The 22,376-nt window shown below is 36.8% G+C and overlaps 2 protein-coding genes across 4 annotated transcripts in view; one reads left to right on the forward strand and one right to left on the reverse strand.

Annotated features, from left to right (window-relative positions):
* Positions 1-2,466: 2,466 nt before the first annotated feature.
* LOC148872382 (uncharacterized) lies at positions 2,467-3,590 on the forward strand. Its single transcript, XM_088969860.1, has 2 exons — positions 2,467-3,110; positions 3,229-3,590. The coding sequence occupies exons 1-2, from the start codon at positions 2,544-2,546 to the stop codon at positions 3,349-3,351; spliced, it is 690 nt and encodes a 229-aa protein (XP_088825986.1). The 5' UTR covers positions 2,467-2,543; the 3' UTR covers positions 3,352-3,590.
* A 6,381-nt stretch (positions 3,591-9,971) lies between these two features.
* The window catches only part of LOC148872383 (uncharacterized), a 78,433-nt gene continuing 66,028 nt past the window's right edge, over positions 9,972-22,376 (reverse strand). For all 3 annotated transcript variants that reach the window (XM_088969862.1, XM_088969861.1, XM_088969863.1), the window contains 2 exons: positions 13,814-13,956; positions 9,972-10,371 (listed from right to left, as the gene is read on the reverse strand). In XM_088969862.1, the coding sequence (XP_088825988.1) occupies positions 10,162-10,371; positions 13,814-13,956 (353 nt within the window). In that variant the 3' untranslated portion in view covers positions 9,972-10,161. The remainder of the gene's footprint in view (positions 10,372-13,813; positions 13,957-22,376) is intronic.

The following is a 22,376-nucleotide window of genomic DNA, read 5'->3' on the forward strand; positions in this document are numbered from 1 at the left end:
GACATGTGTCCGGGGCCGAGGGCTGGCTGGCTTGTAGACACATGCCATCCTGGTTGTGATGACTTCCCCAGTGGGGCAGTCTCCCTAGGGAGGACCTCTTGCTTGGGGGTAGCTCTACTCGACTCGTTGGGTTAAATACTCTAGGCGGTCAAGCATGGCCTGGAATTGTTCACTAGTGACAAGGTTTTGGGTGTTCCTAGCTCTTCGCACCATGGTGATTGGAGCTTAGAGACTTCTTAGTTTGTTACAGTTTTTTAAGGGATCGTCTTAGCAACGTTTCACACAAACGGCGCCAATTGTTGGGGCTCGGGTTGGCTGAGGACAACAAGGTAATTTCACCCCCTGGGCTCTGAAAGTGGGTTGAAGGCTTCAAGGATTCGGGGACGAAATGCTAAGGCCGAAGACTGGAGGACGGGGCTATTCGTATGCCGAGCTCCGGGGAAGCCGAGGGCTGGTAGCTGAGGTGCTACAAGACAGAGGATGTCAGAGGACTCGAGTGAGAACTCAAGGTGGAGACTTTGACGATCAAATCCGTACGAGGGTACGAAGAGGGGAATTAAGTGCAGACGAGGGCTCTGGGGAGGCTACTCGTGGATACTAAATTCCCAAAGTAAAGACACTCAAATTTTGTGTATTAGATTTCAGAATCAGGATCCCTCACCTAGAGGGGGTACCTCCTATTTATACTTGAGGCACCTGGAGGTTGGTGGAGATAAATGCCTGAGATGGGAGCCGTACGAAAGCAATCAACTGGGGTATTTACGAAAGAACATGGGTAAATGCACTTAACTGGGTATTTACGAAAAACAAATGGGGCCTAAGTTTCTATTTATCTTGATTTCTGGATTCTATTCTTCTTCAGTGATATTCACTTAAATTTGATGTTTCCAGACAATATCAAGCTCATATTTGAGGACTCAATGCATTCGATTGTCACAAGAAATTTTGAAAAGATTACAGTGAGATAACCTTGATTGTATCTGCTTCTATCGAATCCGTTGCCAATCATTTACCTAGAAACATATTTCCTACATGTGCATTGATCAAGTGGAAGGGTGATTTGTTAGATGGACCAAAGGATGTAAACTGCAATGCAGTATGAAGAATATAATATTAGGCAAAATTTTATGGTAGTTCATATGTGAGTTCCATCCATCCACCGCGAGAATTAAAGACATCGGTAGATGATCAATGAATGTAGCAACTATGACATCAGAAGTTTGGTGGAGGTCTGGAGCCAAAAGTTTTGTGAGGCAAGGTTCATGGAGTTTATGGTGGAGTTAAAGTAGATCTCTTCCTTGACTAATGGAGTTTAAGTTAGTTGAATGCTTATTCTCTTTTTTACCCAATGGACTTGAGTTTTAGGGGTGAGAGATGCATCCAGATCTACTATCCACAATTTGTTTCCACATCTATGCCTCCAGATCTGACTTTGTGTATTCGGAACATCTCCCTAGAATGATAAGGGAGATATTCCCAATGTCTAGCTATTTTGTCTTATGGTAGGCATGTGGGAATAAATAGCGGGTAGCATATCCGAGCTCGAGGGAGATTGAAGGAGGAGAAAGGAATTCACATCTGACCCCATAGAAAGTGCCTCAAAAACATCCAATAGCACATCCCAAATGTGTGTTGGGAACATCTCCTAGTGATAATGTAAGGCATTTTTGGGGCGGGTTCTGTGGGGGGGCAGATGTGAACTCAGGAGGGGACGGTTAAGAGTTATTTAAGAAGGGTAAAATGGATATTTTTAGAAAATAATACATCAGTGGAACATTTTCCATCTGGGTTAGTGATGGAAGTAAGGTTTTCCAAAAGTTAAGGGGAGGTTTTTCTTAAAGTGAAACTTGAGAGAAGATTTTTATTATATTTTACCCAAAGAATTATAATTATATCTCACCTATGTGTGTTTAGAAAACCAGCCTGCATTGGCCAGTCGAATTGGTTAAACCGTGGCCTGAGGCCCTGACTAGTTCAGTCATACCCCAATAAACAGACTTGCTCAAAGCTGGTGAAAACTGATTAATTGGTCGATTTAACCAAAAAACCGATGAATCGGTCGCAATTTCATGAAACCACTAAAATCCATTACATAAATGAATTTTTAAAATGTTATTACAAGATTTTAATCGAAGGCCTCTTATTTTAATAGATTACTTAATTATAATTAATTCACCTCTTTACTTATATTAATTAATGATCATTTATTATAAATATTACATTATTATGTACTATTTTAGAAAAAAATATAAATAATTTATATTTTTTAAAATATATTAAACAAATATTTAAAAAATCATAATTTATATTTTTAAAATATAAATATAATTTATATTTTAAAAAAATTACATTATCATCCATCCACTATATTTATATTAAAAATTATAAAATATATTATATATAATATTTATATGACGCATACATATATCACATCATCAAGATTCAATACCGATAGAAACCTTGACCCGTGAACAATAAGTAGTGGAGAAAGAGTCTGAATACAACCGAGTCAGTAGTGTGCGAAGAAAGAGTCTGAAACAACCATGACAATTGAATGGAGCGATTGGGACACAGCTGGATCAGACGACAAGCCCGGCGGACGATCAACCAGCGGTGGCGTCGACGCCAGAGAGCGTCACAAGCTTGCCGAACGTGAACGCCGAAAGTCCATGCGAGAGCTGTTTCTTTCTCTCCATGCTCTCCTTCCTCACGCCAACACAGTTCGAAAAGAACAGTCAGCAATCCTCGACGAGATCATCAAGTACATCCCCTTAGCCGCGGCTCGCCTTCGATCCCTTCAGAACCGAATGGATTCGTCGTCGTCGTCGGCTGCTCCCAAGTCGTCACCAGCTGTGCAGGTCTCCGACCGTTGCTCGGCCGTGTCCAACTCAACTGACTGCGACATCCGCGTTGCACCTGAGCCTTCTTCGTCCGTATCGATTCGCATCCGAGGGGACCGTGTCAATGTGTCTCTGTCTGACAGCAAGACCACCTCGCAGGCTCTCTCACTCTCTGCTGTCTTGGATGAGCTCGAAGCTCATCATCTCGAGCTTATCCGCTCTACTTACTGCTGTGATGGAAGTAAAACAATTAATTACTCGGAAAGCAAGGTTTGTATTGCTTTTATCGGTGCCTCTTCGGATGTTTTGATTGAATCCTTTTATCACCCATGAATCTTTTTCTAGTTTTCTGAACTGGGTTCCTTTCCTTTTCTTATTTTGATTACAGGTTTGTGATGGGTTGGACAGATCTCCAACTTTATTAAAGGCAAGACTGCAAGAACTAGCTTGTAAACTGCAAAAGTTGAGAAAATCGTCCCCGCGTAAGAGATCCTTTGATCAGCTCGACTGATTAATTTGATCGATTGGTTTATGGAATAACATGTCACCCGGTGGTTAATTCCTATGTCGTCTATGCTGCTGGCTGCTGCTGCATAGACGAGTGTGATCTCACCAAGTTCTTTTCTTTTTTTTGTGTGGTAAAAAAAATATGAGAATAATTCTGTCCCCAGTCTACCTTGTCAGATGTTGAAGAGGCGTTTAGATTATGTATTGTAATTGAAAATGGAACAATTGCGGCAAGTCATTCTCCATTTTGTCTTTTCATTAGGTTGGATGAGTCTGAGTTCTACTCCATGGAATTAAATAGTACATAATTGAAAAAACAAAGAAGAGGAATAGCTATTAATTAATTCACCAACAAAAATTATTTGTCTACGTGACTTTTTTTTTATTTTTTTAAGTATGGTCTATGTGATTATCCAACCATTGATTGGAAAGTAGTTGCAGTTTCATTTGCTGTTTGGGTAAACTAGTATTAATTCAATCTGTGACATGTATTTTATTACATATTCCCTTTTTACAGACTGAATACAGTTGCACTACAAATGCAGCAGATTCACATTTGCTGCAACCTAGACTGCCGGGATAAAGCGGGCCAATCAAAATTGGCCATGTTGAATCTCGAGTTCGGCAGAAATTCTCTCAAACATGGCTTGATTTGCATGCTGCCACAAGTAAAACTTAACTTATCAGCATTAGCATCTTTCTTAACAGAATGGGATGATTAAAAATGATCCAATATAAGCTTCAATTCCTTTTATTTCCTTACCGAATAATTCATCAATCAGTCAATCAAATCATGTAATACAGAATATGTGAGACTACCTAATTTCTCCCTTTTGTCCATTGGGTAAGGTGATAATTAAGGGTCCTTTGACACATCTTTTTAGGAAAATCGTTTAGTAGACAGAATAAAACTCGAAAGACGCAAAAAATTTTATTTTAACCTTTCCAAAATCAGTTCAAAATGGGTTTTTGTGTCTTTTCAGCGCTTCAGCTTTTGACAATCGATCTACCCAATTTGTAATCAGCCAAAAAAAACCATACAAAAAACACACCAAATGAATCTTAAACTTTTAATAAAAGGAATAATTTGAGATCAATTCCACTCAGAATACCCAAGGCTATAATACAGCTTAGGACAGCGTTAGGGGGCAGAAGATTCCCAACGGGGGATGGTGTTTATAGGAGGGTGGGCATAAATACATTTGGGGAATCAATAAACCAACTCTGAGGGGGACTACTGAACTTGAAAATGACGCAGCCAAGCGTACGAGAGCAATCAAACCATTACTTCAAGACTTTTTTAAGTGCCTGTTTGATGAGAGCATTTTCATGGATCAGTTTTTGGCTGATAAACCTGGAAAATTGTGAAGCCGTTGTTTGATAAAAAATCCCAAAGTTGAAAATAAGCTTACATGACTTTCTAGTGAAAATAAGCTATTTAAGTAATTTCTTTAAAGTGATTCAATCGACACAGCTCAATCAATACAGAAGCCCTGCCAAACAGGCCATTATTGTTATCAATAAATGATTGCTCCTTAATATACTTTGAATCAAAGATAAGTAATATCTGAATTCACCAACCAATACCTATTTCTCTCAACGGACCCACCTCATGACTAGAGAGTAGACCTGGCAAAAAGTTGACCCAACCCAATCCAACCCAACCCGAAAAAATAGGGTTAGGGTCACATATTTAGCAACCCGAATGTGATAATGACCCATCCCGAAAAATTTGAGTTGGGTTGGGTTGGGTCATGGGTCAACCTGCTGACCCGATTGTCAAGTCTAATTGGGATTATTCATGCATTGTTAGAAGTTTCCACTCTTTAATTTTTATTATTTATTCTTTACTTTTTATTGTTTACCCTTTAAATTGTTAAATGTTCAAGTTTTTATTTTATATTTGGAATTTTAAGGTTAATTCTTTTAATTTTAACATTTTTCATGTAATTTTTATTTATTTTTTTAAATTTCAATTATTTTTTGGGATGACCCGAATTGACCCATGGATCAACCCTAATCCAAACATTTAGGGTTAGAGTCTAGCATTTGACAACCCAACCCAAAATTCAACCCAAACCAAAATCAACCCGAAATACCCTAACCCAACACGAACCCGACCCACCCAACCCGATTGCATGGTCTACTAGAGAGTGACTCATGAAGGACGTGCTTCCTACAACGAAAAATCAAAAGTAAATGGGTTTAATAGGGATTACAACTTTCCAAGCCCACGTGCTCATGTTGTGTGATGCCCATTTCGATTTGAAGTTTCACGGCATGGTGCCATACTGATTCCAATTGTTTTGGCATGCGCCCACAACCACGAATGGATGGATATAGTCCCTGAAGTCTACTCCGGTAGTAAGCGTGCAGTGTTGGTATTTTGTCATACTTCAGTTTTTGTGAGTGTGTGGGAAGAAACGTGACGATAGACTTTGACTCCAATATATAGAACCCCCTTTCTTGTCTACTAGTTGAAAATTATTCAAATGATACTTGCAGCCAAACCTGACTTTCCAAGCAAATCCAGGTTTATAGTAGGGGTGGTCAACAAAAAACTGAAAAACCGAAATACTGAATCAAATCGAGAAAATCCAACCGAAAAATCCAGTTAATTTAATCAATCCATTTGATTTTGGTTCAGTGTTTTGCAAAAAACCGGTGGTATCGGTTTGGTTTTAGTTTAATCTGAAAGAAAAATCAATTGTTAACTAAATCAACTGGTATATTATATATATAATAGGATATATTACATATTTTTACTAGTGGGAACCCGTGCTGAAAGATTGAATAATTTTATTTACTATTAATTAATTGATAAATTAATAATCAAAGTTTGCTGTTAATTAACCAAAAGTATTCAAAGTTATTGTTAATACTTAAAATTTTCATAATTGTATTTTTCATTTAGTGTTGATTTATAGAAAATAATTATTATTAATTTAATATGAACAAATATTTTTTAATAAATTTAATTTTATTAATCATTTATAGTAATTTTAATAATTGTTATTATTTTCTTTATTTTTAAATGAAATTTTGATTGAATTTAAACAAATAAAAATAATTATAAAAACTAATATTTTTATTAATTTACTAATAGTTAACAATTATATATGAATGGCAACAGAGTGGGACACCCCATTCCTATCCCATCTTGTAGTCAAAACACAATACCCCATCCCCACCCCTTACCTAGTGTAAAGTGGGTTCAAGGCAAGGCACCCACTCCCCATTAAGGACAGGGAATCCTTAAATTCTCCCCCCCCCCCCCCCATCTTCATCCTCAATGTTAGGTAAATTTAGGGCAAGACACTCACTCCTCATCAAGGATGGGGAATTTTAGCATTTTACCCGCCCCGTCCCTAGTGTCAAGTAAGTTCAAGGCAAGACACCCACTCCCCATCAATACAATATTCAACTTGATGACAAAAATGACCAAAAGGAGATACTGAGTGTCAACCACATGGTAAATTTTAAAAGTACACAAATTGCCTTTAATTTTCATAAATGTAATTTTATGAAAATTTTGAAAAATTTATTACATTTGTGTAACTTTGAAAATTTATTCAAATTTATTTATAAATTTTTATTGAATAATTTATTTTCTTTTTAAATGGTTTACTTACAAAATTATACTAATTTATCTTATATTTTCTAATATAGACTAATCAATAATTTCCTTTTACCAATATTATACTAATTTATCTTAATAATTTGTGTATTTATTGGTTCAAATTATACTTTTCCCTTTCCCATACTCATTTATCTTTAATAATTTTCAATAATTTACAATGAAAATTACATAATTTTTAATAGTTTTCCAAAATCAATCAAATGTAATAAATTTTCCAAAAATTTCCAATAATTTTCAATCATTATTTAATACATTTTAAATAAACTTACAAAAATTTTAAATATTTTAATTTCTAGAATGTTATTTTAAAAATGTAGTTTTATGAAAAGTTTTGAAAGTTTTATTACATTTGTGTAATTGTGGAGATTTATTGAGAATTATTTTAAATTGTTATTAAATATTCATTTTTATTATGTAGTTTACTAACAAAATTACACTAATTTATATTTTGTTTTCCAATATAATTTAATTAATAATTTCATCTTCCAACATTATAATATTTTATCCCCCATCTACATTTGGTTATTAACTATAATAATAGCAATAACTAAAATTTTATACTTTTAGAAATTGTTAAATATAATTCTCAATTTTATAGAAATTGGTTAAAGAGCTTTCAATTTCTACAAAATGTTGTTAATTAACATGAATATAACAATATTTACCCAAAATACTTTAAAAAGTCATGATGAGTTAATTAATAACAATATTTATTAATTTTTTGTGTGGGTCTTACGCATCGCATCCGAGATTTCCAAGAAGTCGTGCCTAATCGATTTGAAATCCCCGGAGGTAACTGCCATACACGTTGACCATCCTCCAAAACATTCAGAATGTGGGTCAACTTCCAAGAATTGTGGGAGTGTCGGGATATGCATGCCAAATTTGTCAACGAGCATGCCTCGCAAGTCGCCACCTGGACACCAGTCAAGCTGGCACGCCCTTGAGGGAGGTCGCTCCTTTCGTCAAAGTCACTTCGGCCAATTACTAAGTGCTACAAGTCAGCCCTGGACAAAGTGCTTCTAGCCGACCTGAGTTATGGTCGAGGTCGCTAGATTGGCATAAAAGCAGGTTGCTAGGTCAATGCTAGAGATAGGTCACCAGGTCGATACAAGAGATAGGTCGACAATAGTGCCAGGTCGCTAGCTGGGACTCCATCATTTTGGCTAGGGCAATTTGTCGCCTAAATGGTTCTGAGTGTCACCCAATTGTTCCGAGATACCATGTGTCACAAAGTCATTGGAGGGCCAAATTCGCCCTTATCAATTATGTTATTGAAAAGGATGCCTCGTGATGTTTATGCAACCAAACTTGGCGTGTGTTGCATTTTTTGCTTTGTTAATAATATTATAGCACGGCTTCTAAGTTCTCTCATTCTTGTGAGTAGCTTGAAACGTAAGTAGTAGAGTGTCCTTTGTCTCGGCCTTTGTTTGTTTTGAATTTGTTGTGGGAAATCGGGCAGGGATGTAAATGGACGGGGGTACGGGATGGATCAGATTAGACCCTATTGGATTTATATTGGGCTATAAATGGGTCAGTTCTACCTGACCACCAAACCGAGTATATCAGTTCTGGTTCTGTGATTTTGTTCTACTCCTAATTAATACTTGGACTGGGACCGGTTGTTGCTGTTCTGAACCAATTAAAACCCAAACCGATTATTGAGGAATTAATCTTATGTACTATTCTGATTATCTTTTTCCTTAATTTACTAATGGTATTCAATATCTAAATCCGAACCAGGTCTAAACTAGATCTGATGGATAAGATTTGATCTGAATCCAAACATTAACAAATCAAATTTGCATTTAAGTAATATTCAATTTAATCCGATACATTTGCAGCCCAACAATCCTGCCCAAACCTTTTCAATATGCACAAACAATTAAATACATAAAAGGACACCGCACACAGACATATACAGACATTTGCTTTCTCATATGGAGTTCTTCTCTTAAGACTTAAGAGTAGGGTTGGTTTTGTGCCAAAGTTAAGAACGCAAAACAAACAAAATAACAGAGAATACTAGACAAGTTTTAACATGGTCCGGCAATTTGTATCAACATCTACAGTTAAACCCCTGCAATGCTTCACTATTAGGCTAGCAGTTTTCATCCCAGGTTGGTCTTGTACACATAAATATGTACTTCTGTATGTTTTTATATGTATAGCTAGCTTGTTTAAATGGGCCAATCTAGACCAATAATCCCAATATCTTAGTCTAGGCCTTAAGCCCATTGGGCCAGTCTGGGCCGTTTGCAACCTTTGGTGGAGGAATGATAGTGGATGGGCAAAAACAATTTACCAGGATGAACTAATAACTACTAGGGACGGCTAAAAAACTAGTGCACAGAAGGGTGAAATTGGGAGATTAATATGGGAGGGCTGATGAAAAACATGGAAAACAATGTTCTATAGGTTAGAGAAGTGAAGATAGAGGCCAGCTGGGGTCAATATGGGCTGTATAATAAAACCAAATTCCATTTATCAATCATCATCTTGTTCCACCAAAATAAGATGATTACAAGAGACTTCTTTAGAGCTAGTGTTGCACATATCCATATTAAAACTAAGAAATGAAACAATTCCCACGTCCTACAACAGGCACGAATAAACAATGTCTTGTGATTTATTCTAAATAATAAATATGAAGATTACTAAAGAAAAAACTAAAATATATTAAAGAGAAAAAGGTATGTCTTAGGAGAATAGGAGCAATAAGTAATAACACACAGGACAGCAAAACAAAACATGGTACAAACAACAGAAGCACAAGTGCAAATGGTAATGGGGAATTTCCAAGGCAGCTTCTTTAAGATTTTTGTTCTTCCAGCTGCTACACCAGTTATCAATATTGCTTATTTATTAGTTACCTACTTCATGTGCATTCTCTTTCTATGACCTCTTTTGATATTTTAATGTGATTAATGATTTGGGAAGCCTACATAGTATCATTAAGATGGCATCCTTATCAACAGTAAATATCTCAAGGAAAAAACATGCTGGCATAAGCCTGAGCCCCCAACATTATTTATTCATCAAATGTTTGATGAAGTAAACATTTGTCTGTATGGTTACTTTTCCTTGAAGTGGGTGCACAATGCCTCCTCAACTATTGTCAAAAGGACAATATTTCACATGTTTACAAGTTGTCCTCTAATACATGGAACATCTTTATTCTGACTTGTGAAGATAATGAAGAATGTATAAAGAAGCAGATGAAAAGAAAATACACACAGAATAACTAAGCAGATCCGTACCAGTGGTTATTTGCACCATTTTGCTCCTCTCAAACATCTTCACCAGAAGAATCATGACGATAACATGTCCCACCTTTGTTTTTAATTCATCAAGTGAACTGATTTTCATCCATTTTGGTCTCTCCTGCAATCAATAAGAAAAATAAATAAATGTTTATCATAATGTAGATGGATTTCAACTGCGCACCCATGATTGTGATGAACATCAATCAGTTGAGTTATATACCATTCTGTACTATATTTCGATTTGTATCACTTGACTAGAAATCAAAGGTTGCCATTACATATCAAGAATCCATATATATAGCAAGACCATGCAGATTCTAGACAAGTACAGTGTTAGAGATTCCACTTGAATAACACAAATATCTAAGAGATACAACTACATGTTCATGTCAAAAGGGGAGTTTGGTCTATCATTATCAAAGACCCTATTCATTTCATACAATTTGTCCATCATCCAAATATTGTGGACTAACCAATCAGTGAGCATCCCTTTAATGATCATTCCAAAATCAGAAAAACCAAAATTGAACAATTAAATGAAGATAATGGTCCAGAAAGAACATATACCAAGAGTTTAAAATTTGGACTTGGATGGCATGACAGTCACCACAACATTCCCAGTCTAAGAATCAAGAGTAGAGTCTCTGGGAAAAAACAATTATTTACTTTAAACACCCTTCTGATCCGTGACTTTTCATCAAAACTTTTAGTACTGAAGAGAATATTAGTACTGAAGAACCTTGAAGACACATTAAGGTTGCAAGTTAGGTTGCATGACTTGAAAAATTTCGACTACATTGGGATAGAGTTAGAGTTTAGGCCCTTTAAAACTTTAACAAATTCCCAACCCAACTGACCCAATTTGCACCCATAAAACTCGCCTGAATAATTAAGATTCATATCGAAACTCCTAAGAGAAATACATAAATCAGATATATTAAGAAATAATCCTTTCAACATCCAAATGATTGGAAATAAGATGGAAAAAATTAATCATGAGTTTATTTACCTATGTAAGAATTAGAATGTGATTGCTCATGAATACATGATGTTGATCGATTGAAGGTTCTTTCTTTTAGTATTACATACTACTCATTACAGGGGAATCAGAGGTTGGGCAGAGAAAGATGCATGTTAGATCATGCACCACCAATTAGGAGGGGTGACAAGTGACCATCTTGACTACTGGGTCATCGGTGGTTGATTGAAGGTTCAAAGAAAAATACTCAAAGATGCTACAAGCTTTATCATGTACATACAACATTATAATATGTTAGAGAGGAAGCACGACCATATAACATTCTAACAATATACATAATTATTATATCCTTCTGATAGAAAATTAGTCCACTTGTAGCTAATTATCATTAACGTCAAAAAATCCAGGCAAAGTTTAAATTATACAAGCATTAATCATATCCAAGGTTCAAAATTTCATCATGTATCAAGCCATATCAGGCATATCTTATCTTATCGGTAATGCCTGGATAAGCTAAATATTAGGTACTGGTATTTTGTGTTTTTAATATTTTCAGGGGGCAGGCCTTTATACGTATGATACTTTGAACCTTGGTTATATCTAAACAAGTTTACAACCTATTTTAACAATTTGTAAAAGTCAAGTTTTAAAATATTGGGGTGTAATGTGAGGCATTCCACTACTTGGAAGTGTGAGTGGCAGTTCAGACTTCAGAACACTAGACTACAAGAGGTGTAAGCCTCCTAAAGGGGAGGAGTTTTCTTCTTGGTCTTTTTCCTTCATTAATTCTTACATTCCTCTCTCTCTATCTTTCTTTCTTTTCATTTTTTTCTCTCTTTTCTTTCTTTCCTCGTTGAGGCATCCATGCCTGTTCTGACTGCACCTCAAAATTCCTTTAAAACACTGAAAACAGTTTATATTTTTTTATACTCTTAAAAATTCATTATGGCAATTTAAAACATATTTACAATATAGTAATTCAAAGTTAAAATATTTCCTAAACTAAAGTGTTTATATTTATACACAACAAATCTGCAATCTAAACACCTACTTCTGAAAATTTATAGTCTAACATTTTAGACAAATGATATGCTTCAAATTTAGGAAAGATGAACTTGATTTCAAAAACTTTAAGAAATTCATTCAGAATCAGATCATTTAATAAACACCCCTTTGCATATTGACCAAGCATCAATTACATCAGACATAATATTATTATGAATTATACTGGTATAAATGGAATAGTCTGCATAACACTATTCAAGCCATGCAACTTGTATGATTCCATTTGTTTCATATCATTAAAAACAAAATAAGATACATGTTCTTGGATGGATATGAATACATATCAATGTTTTAATCCTTAAATGCATGCATCAAAATTTTAAAAGTATCCAACTAGTCTGGTTACTGTGATATGTTAAATTTTTGGGATGTCAGATAAATTAAGTTGTTTAACCTTATGCAGAGCTGTTACCTTGTGACTATTGAGAATAGAGGTAGAATCCTGCAGAAAGTTTGATTTTTTTTGTCACCCCCTCCCAAGACCCCAAATAGTGGGAACTGGCACTGGGTAATGGGCTAATGGCCTTTTTGGGGCATCTTGAGAGGTTGGCCTTCTTAGCTATTCTGTATGGTATCTGAAAAGGAAGATATCCTTAGAATTTGCAAGATAAATTTAGTCCACTCAGACTGCCTTCGACTTGATTAATCCAAACATAGCTGATTATGCCTCCATAATTGGCAATCTCAGAGGGGTTATAACGGATAGCATTGTGAGAAGTGAATAAATGTGGTTTAGTTTTCTGGAATTCCTCGTATCCTAAAGTCGGAAGGCTCAACTTTGATTACTCAAAAGGTAATTCTTGGCTGTCCAGCACCAGGGCACTTTCAGGTATAGTTCCAATTCCATCATCTTCATTTTGTCTAACCTGGTGGGTGAAGGAAAGTACAGCTGATCTGGGCTCATCATTTCATGATTTGAGACTATACTATTGCCATTGTTTTTAGAACTAATGACTCCCATTATTGCTAAAGTGGATTTCATTGTTGGTTAGGTGGTGTTGGAGATTTCATTATTGCTATAGTAGTACTTAACTACTATAGGTTCTTTTCTAGACTATAACTTTCTTCTTGAATTTCTGTTCTATAACTTTCTTCTTGAATTTCTGTTCTATTGTTGGTTAAGGAAAAGGAAAGAAAAAAAAGCATGTGGAGAGGATTATGGGAAAGAATAAGATCAGTTTAGAATTTATGGTTATGAGATCCAAAATATAATTATCCTAATATAAATGCACTAATTTAAATTAAAATTAAAAAATGGATTCAATAACTAAAATACAATAAACAGGGGATTTCCACACAAAAATTATTACATGCAGAACCTATCTGACATCCTGAACAATGGAAATTTAACAACTTCAAACTCAGAAAATGAACTTAGAGAAGAAAAAAAGAATGTGAAGAAAACAAAATCATAAGTCCAAACAAAATAATAATAGCAGGTACAATTAAAAAGGCACAGAATTTTACATTCTTTATACCCAATTGGAGATTTAGACCAAAAAGGACATTGAAGTACCTTCAGGGTGAACATCCCAAATAAAGAAGACCCTTTCAGAGCACGGTCAATATTGGAAGGCACATCAGGAGGCACATTGCTGATAAATAGTCCATACAAGCCCATACCAAATATTAACATAACAGTGCCAGCAAGATAGACATCTGCATTTAATATGAGAAATTCAACTTCAATATATTTCTAAGGGGAGAAAAATGCAATTAGATCAAATACAACATTAAGTTGCTAAAATCTTTAGTTCTAAAGGTGAAGATGAAATGTGGAATTTTCTACCAAGCTAAATTTGGAAAGAAGATAAAAATTCTATAATCAGATTGGAAAAGTAAAAGGACCTCATATATGCACATTACAAGGAAAAAATTAGTGCACCTCCAAATTAAAGAAAGAAAACCAAGAAATAATAGATACCTTTTTCTCTTGACCTTTTTTGGCTAGGAATATCAGAAAATTTTCATTTTTTATTATTTAGAATACTTTTGGGAAAATTTTGTTACTAGGTCACATAAGTTTACCAATTTTGGGAACCCCATTTTTTGATACACTAGGAACTTCCCCATTAAAAAGGATAAATAAACCCTAACTATAATAACAACAATTTTTTTGATCAGTAACTGCATAACTTATTAAAGAGAGAAAGAAAGGATTGTGCATAGTGTAGAAATAAAAAAGTGTAAAAAGAAAAACAAGTCAATGAGAGACAAGATCTATTATCTCTCCCCACAACTGTGTCCAAAATAAAGTCTCTCTTCCCACCCCTTGTTTGGCTAAAGCATCAGGTAACAGAGAAATTTAGTAGTACAGTCAGGATGCATTTAGGCAATGATTAAAAAAAAAACAAATACAGTTACCAGGACGTTATCCTAAAAATCAATTTTCAGCAGTCTTCGGTTCATCAGAAAGAGAAACATAAGCAAAAGCTGCTGTGGCATGGGCAAGAATTAAAGGAAAAGTTGATTAGAGAATTGAGCAATCTTCTAGCCAGCCAGAAGAGTTTGTATGGCATAGCCCCAATCTTAGTCAAGGCTCTCTTCAGTCCACAAAGATGTGAGTCAAACCAATAAGATCAGTAGAATATTTCAGAATAAGTAAAAGAAATCAGAGATGAAGGAGACAGCAAGAAGGAGGAAGATTGGAGAAGAAAGGAGAAAGAAAGGAGGAGTTCGCATGTCTCATCTTTCCCCTACTCTAATCTTTTATTAAACTTACTTAAGTTACATAAATTACAAGGAGGCCCTTAAGTAGGCATCCACATCAGCACTAAACTTAGAAAACATAAATAAGAGATAAAGGCCCATAAAGAAAAAGGCCCAATAAGAAAACATAACATCAAAGAACTAATAAGAAAGACACTAATGGGCCCAATCTCTCTACACTCCCCCTCAAGCTGAGCATAGATATCCATCATGCCCAGCTTGCTTATATAATAAACCAGCTTTCCTATAGGAACACCTTTTGTCAAAACATCAGCCAATTGTTCTTCAGAAGCAACAAATGGTAGACAGACTTCTCCTGAGGCAACTCTCCCTCATATAAAATGCCTGTCAACCTCAATATCTTTAGTTCTGTCATGTTGAATAGGATTGTGTGCAATGTTGATAGCAGCCAGGTTGTCACAATATAACATTATTAGCTTCTCACAGTCTATACCCAATTCATCTAAAAGTGATCTCAACCACAAAAGTTCAGAAATTCCATGTGTCATTGCTCTGTATTCTGCTTCAACTGAAGATCTTACCACTACAGACTGCTTCTTACTCCTCTATGATATAATGTTCCCCGCTACCATAGCACAGTAACCTAAAGTAAACCTCCTATCATCAATACATCCGGCCCAGTCAGCATCAGCGTATGCTTCTAGCTTCATGTGTCCATGCTTAACAAACAAGATACTTTTTCCTGGAGTCCCTTTTAGATAGCACAGAACTCTCTCAGCAGCTGCTAAATGTGAATCTCTGGGAGAATGCATAAACTGGCTGATTACACCAACTGCATAGGAAATATCTGGCCGAATCATGCAAAGGTAAAGTAACTTCCCAACCAGTCTCCGGAACACCCCCTTATCACGCAACAGTTCACCTTCAGTTGCTGACAACTTGTGATTTTGGTCAATAGGAGTAAAAGCAGGTCGAGCCCCCAGTTTCCCAGTCTCTTCAAGGAGATCAAGAATATATTTCCGTTGAGAAATGAAGATACCATCCTTAGATCTGATAACTTCAATTCCCAAGAAATATCTGAGTTCTCCCAAGTCTTTAATTTCAAACTCACTGTTAAGAAAATTCATTTCCTATAACCACAATATCATCAACATAGACAATCAGGAGGGTCACTAAGGAATCTCTCCTCTTAACAAACAAAGTATGATCCGACTGAGTCTGTGTGTACCCAAAAGCAACAAGAGCAGCCCAAAATCTGTCAAACCAGGCTCTAGGAGACTTCTTAAGGCCATAAAGAGACTTTTTCAGTTTACAGACCTCTTTCCTTGCATCTCCTTCCCATACACCCTGGGAGGTAAAGACATATAGACCTCTTTATTTAGGTCCCCATTCAAAAAGGCATTCTTTACATCAAACTGATGAAGAGGCCAATCAAAAGTAGTAGCTAAAGATAGCAAAACTCGAACTGAAGTCATCTTGGCTACTGGGGCAAAAGTTTCTAAGTAGTCAATACCATACATCTGAGTATATCCTTTAGCAACCAAACGAGCCTTATATCTCTCAACAGTACCATCAGAATGATACTTAATAGTGAACACCCAATTATAGCCAACCGGTTCCTTTCCCTCAAGCAAATCCACAATTTCCCAGGTATTGTTCTTATGCAAAGCATCTAGTTCAGTCATCATAGCATCTCTCCATTCTGGTTTGGACAAGGCATCTGGGACAGATCAGGGAGTTACATGTGTGGAAACAAAGGCAAGGAAGGAATAGTAGGAAGGGGAAAAGAGGTTGTAGGACAAGTGTTTGGAAATACAACGAGTTGTGCATTTCCATTTGCCTTTGCGAAGGGCAATAGGGAGAGCAAGGTCAGGGAAGGTATCCGAAGTGGTAGAAAAGGGCTGACCTATTATCTCAGTAGTGATGGGAGGAGCAAGAGGCACATCTGAAGGCATGGAAACAACTTGCATGTATCTGAGTTTTTGTCTCTAGTACCATCTCTGGATAATAGGATGGGAAAGAAAATGAGGATGAGTAGGAGGAGGGGGAGTAAGAATAGATGACTCAACTGGAGAAGACTATAAAAGATTCAATGGGAATTGGAAGAGGAACAGATGGTAACAATTCAAACAACTCATCTGAATGCTCCCCCTCAAGAGAAGTACCAAAGAAAGGGACAAACTCTGCAAATGTGACATCTCTAGAAACAAAGCGAATGCCACGAACTGGATCAAAACAGCAGTACCCCTTCTGTGTGGAGGCATATCCCAAAAAGACACACTTGTGTGCTTTAGGCTCAAACTTATGTCTTTGATGACTGTGAACATGGACAAAGCAAGTGCACCCAAACACCCTGAGAGGAAGAGAAAAAAGATCCTCATTTGGAAAAAGCAAGCTAAGGGAGTTTTAAACCCCAGAACCCGAGAAGGCATTATGTTTATCAAGTATGTAGCTATAAGAACAGCATCACCCCAAAATTTAATAGGAACATGGGAAGCAAAAAGAAGGCTCCTCGCAACCTCAACCACATGTCTGTTTTTCCTTTCCGCCACTCCATTTTGTTGAAGAGTGTAGGAACAGGAACTCTGATGAATAACTCCAAAGGTATCAAAGTAGGAGGAGAGACTCTTCTCAAAATATACCTTTGCATTATCAGATCGGAATATTTTGATCCGAGTGTTAAATTGGGTAAGTATAAGTTCATGAAACTTTTGTACAATATTTGGTACTTCATCCCGGATTTCAAAAGGTAAATATATGTGTAACGAGAGAAATCATCAATGAAAAGAATGAAATATTTGTAGTCCCCCATAGCAGGTAAATGAGATGCCCCCCACACATCAAAGTGCACAATATGGAAACGAGAAACAGATCTTTTATTACTCATTAAAAAAGATCGTCTACAATGTTTAGCAATTTCACATGACTCACAATGAAGACTCGATAGGGATATTCCCTTAAACATTTCTAAAAACAAATGACCAAATCTGAAATGACATATCATGACTCTATTAACTGACTCTGATAAAACAGACTCCAAAGCAACTCCTACCAGGTAATCCAAGACTTTGATCAGAGACATCCAGCAAATATCTCCCATTCACCTCATGGCCACTCCTAATCGTCCTCTAAGACTTTAGGTCAAGAAAAACACAATAAGTAGGAAAGAGGTTATGCTACAGTTCATTGATTTGGTTAAACTACTAACAGATAAAAGGTTAGTGCTAAGTTTGGGAACATAACGAACAGAGGATAATACAAGTGAATCAAAGGCTTTAATATTCCCCTTGCCAAAGATGGGAGCAAGAGACCCATCGGCAAGAAAATCTTCTCTCTACCCGAGAGGAGCTGGTATGAACAAAAAAGGTTGGGTAGGGTAGTCATATGGTCTGATGCACCAAAATCTATGATCCAATGAATTCTACGATTACTTGAGACTGTAGCATGATTTGTAGAAGCACGAATACCTGAATGGGCAAAAGCGGATGTAGAGAGGGTGCCTAAGGAGGAAGATGCAACAGTAGACTCCAAGTGATTTATCAACTTCCCATATCTCTCAATTCTACCTTCACTGCAGCCAATTGTTGCACAACAGATTTTTCTTCACATTCAAACACTGTGACAACATTTGCATTCTTGGGTTTTCCAGACTGGCCACCCTTCTTAGAGTCGTTCCGAAGCCTCTAAGGAAGAAGATCTGGATGAAGCTTCCAACAAGAATCCTTAGTATGTTTCGGCTTCTTGCAGTATTCACAAATCACTTCCTTTTTCTCACTCCACCATTTGGTTTTATTCCAGCATGTGCAAAATGTTCAAAGAGGAGGTAGGGTCTGTAACTGTACCTATCGCCTGCTCTCTTCACTGCTCACCATAGAGTATGCCTGTGCAAGTGACACATCATCCTTGGCCAAGATATTCTGCCTTGTAATATCAAATTCAAGATTGAGTCTTATAAAGAACTCAAACACCCTATTTCTTTCCAAAAATTTCCTAAAAATTCGGCATCTTTGGTGTTTTCCCATACAAATGCTTCCATAAGATCCAACTCCCGCCATAGTGACTTCAACATCGAATAATAGACAGCAACACTCTTCTCCCCCTGTTTTAAATTCTTCACATCACTCTTTAGTTTGTAGGCCCTTGTAACATTTAATTTTTGAGAGTATGTCTCTGTCACACTATCCCAAATCTCCTTGGCTGAAGACATCCATAGATAATGTTGACTTAAATGGGGCTGCAATTTACCAACCACCCAATAATTGTGTAGTAATACTGCATCAATTACTCATATGTAGGGTCAGACTCATCCGGCATCGCCTTACTACCCGTTAGAAACCCTAGTTCACCTCTACTACAGACATGGATCTTAATAGATTATGCCCACATGGTTCTACGATTAGTTGAAGCTATTAGTTATATTCGCAACTTCACTTTCTTAATTGTCTTATTTTCTTTTTGAGAAATTTTAACCAGAATTCATTAAGATTGTTGTAAGGCTTATTTAATTGTTACTTTATAGTTGCTTTAGAAGGTTGTCCTCTTAAGATACTGTCAATTAGTTATTTTTCCTTTTTTCTTATTAGTTTGTTTCTAGGGTGTGCCACCAGGGGCATACTTGTAATTTCTGTTCTTTTTTATTAAGTTAATATAAATAGTGAACTGGCGGCAGCCAAAGACAGTTTTCTTTTTCTCTCAATCGCATCTCCCTTTCCTTCTCTTTCTCTCTCTTTCGTCTCCCACTCTCCATGAATGATTCCATGGTATCAGAGCAAGTTTTTGAGCTGTAAAAGAATTTCGGTCCCTCTTGTTTTGAACCTGCTTCGCGTTTTTTTTTCCTTCTTTAATTCTTGGATGTGGAAGACAGAGAAACCCTAGCAGATTACTGGCGCCACCTCCTGTGGATTCTTCCTTGGTCGTAATATCAAGGAAACCCTAGTCAAAGAAGGGCGATGTTGATAGAGATTCTCTTTCTTCTTTGTTCGATGCTATGAAGTTGATTTCTGGTTGGCACCTTCGTACAGGTGTTGGACAGGTGTGTTCTTGCTTTTGTCTTTTTTTGCTCAATGGTGTGAAGGCCTTATTCCTTGGTTCTATACATTCGTTTGGATGCTGGATTGTTAGACTGTATGGGCTGTAGTTGGACTGATAGTAACGTCTGCCTTGGCTGTGTTGGGCTGATTACCGGGCTGGTTTAATGACTGAATCATCACAGAGTTGATTTCAGCAATTTCTCGTTTTCTTCCTCACATCCTAAAAGTAAATTTCTTGAAGGTTGGTATTCTGCTTGTGGCCGTTGTGTAGTTGTGTGGGATTTGGACTGTTTTCAGCAGTATTCTATGGCAAATTATGAATCAACTCTGTGATAGAACAAGAATTGGAAGAAATTGATATATTTCAATTGAGAAAATAGTACATATATATAGAGCCTTGTACATACTAAAAATGAAGAAAATCATATAGCCTTGTAGATACTAAAAAGGAAGAAAATCATACAGCCTTGTAGATACTAAAATAGGAAAAAAATCAAGAAAGAATAATTCCTATAATCAAGCTATTCCTAATTGGGCTAATACTACATATTTACAGCCTATAATTACAACCTATAATCTCGTAACACTACCCCTCAAAATGGAGCATAGATGTCAATCATGCCCAGCTTGTTACAAATATAAGAAACCCGAGCTCTATTAAGAGCTTTTGTAAAGATATCTCCTAACAGCTCTCCAGTCTTCACATATGCTGTAGAGATCAAGTTTTGTTGAATTTTCTCACGAAAGAAATGACAGTCTATCTCAATATGTTTAGTTCGTTCATGAAAAATTGGATTCAAAACAATATGAATCGCAGCTTGATTATCGCACCATAGCTTCGCTGGAACTGAGACTTTAAGATCAACCTCAGTTAAGAGTTGAGAAACCCACATAACCTCACACGAAGCTTGTGCCATTGCTCTATACTCAGATTCTGCACTAAATCGCGACACCACATTTTGCTTCTTACTCTTCCACGAAACCAGATTACCACCCACAAAAACACAATAGCCAGTAGTGGACCTTCGATCAATCTTGGAACTTGCCTAGTCGGCATAAGAAAAACACTCAATATTACTGTGACCATGATTCCGATACAATATCCCCCGTCCAGGAGCTCCTTTCAAGTAACACAAGATTTGTTCTAAGACTACCCAATGATGCACTGTAGGAGAGGACATAAATTGACTTACAATACTAACTGAGTAAGCAATGTTAGGACGAGTCACTGTGAGATAGTTCAACTTTCCAACTAATCTTCTCTATCGTTCAGGATCATCAAAAGCATCTCCATTCTTTGTGAATTACTGGTTAGGAAGCAATGGAGTACTGCATGATTTGACTCCCAGTTTCCCGATTTCTGTTAACAGGTCTAAAGCATACTTCCTCTGAGACAGGAAAATGCCTCTTTTACTCCTTGCCACCTCAATCCCCAAAAGGTATTTTAGGTGCCCCTAATCTTTAGTATTGAACTGGCTCTGCAAAAAGGATTTCAAGGATGAGATTCCCTTCGTGTCACTCCCAGTGATAACAATATCATCTACATATACAACAAGTAGAATGATGCCAAATGTGGAATGCTTATTGAAAGCAGTATGGTCAGATTTGCTCTTCCTCATCCCAAACCTCTCTACTACGTGATTGAATTTTCCAAACCAAGCTCGAGGACTCTGTTTTAGTCCATACAACGATTTTTGAAGACGACAAACATTCCCAGACTCCCCCTCAACAACAAACCTAGGTGGTTGCTCCATATAAACCTCCTCCTGAAGAACTCTATGCAGGAAAGCATTTTTAATATCAAGTTGGTAAAGTGGCCAACCATATGTAGCTGCCAGAGAAATAAATAATCGAACTGAAGTCAATTTTTCCACAGGGGAGAAAGTATCAGAATAGTCCACTCCATATGTCTGTGCATAGCCTTTGGCCACCAGGCGAGCCATTGATCCATCAGAATTAAATTTGACTGCAAAGACCCACTTGCATCCAACCGCTTTCTTATCAGTAGGTAAATCGACCAGATCCCAAGTACCATTCTCAGTCAAGGCACTCATTTCCTCAAGCATGGCATCACACCACCCAGGATGGGATAAGGCCTGGCGAACAGATTTGGGAATCCCTACAGAATCAAGAGAGGCAACAAACGAACAAGAAGTAGAGGACAAACGATCATAGGTAACATAAGATGAAATTGGATAAGTACACTGGCGTTTACCTTTCCGAAGAGCAATAGGTAGATCAATATCATTGGGCATTGGATCCGATGACGAAGAAGAGACCAGTGTCGGACTTGTCACAGGAGGATTAGGTCGTCGAGAATAAACTTGAGTAATAGGTGGTTTTGGTTGAGAAGGTGGTGGTGGGGGTATTGGAACAACA

The sequence above is a fragment of the Nelumbo lutea genome, chromosome 2 (assembly GCF_056320005.1).
Source record: "Nelumbo lutea isolate HS-2025 chromosome 2, American lotus-T2T, whole genome shotgun sequence".
Lineage (NCBI taxonomy): Eukaryota > Viridiplantae > Streptophyta > Magnoliopsida > Proteales > Nelumbonaceae > Nelumbo > Nelumbo lutea.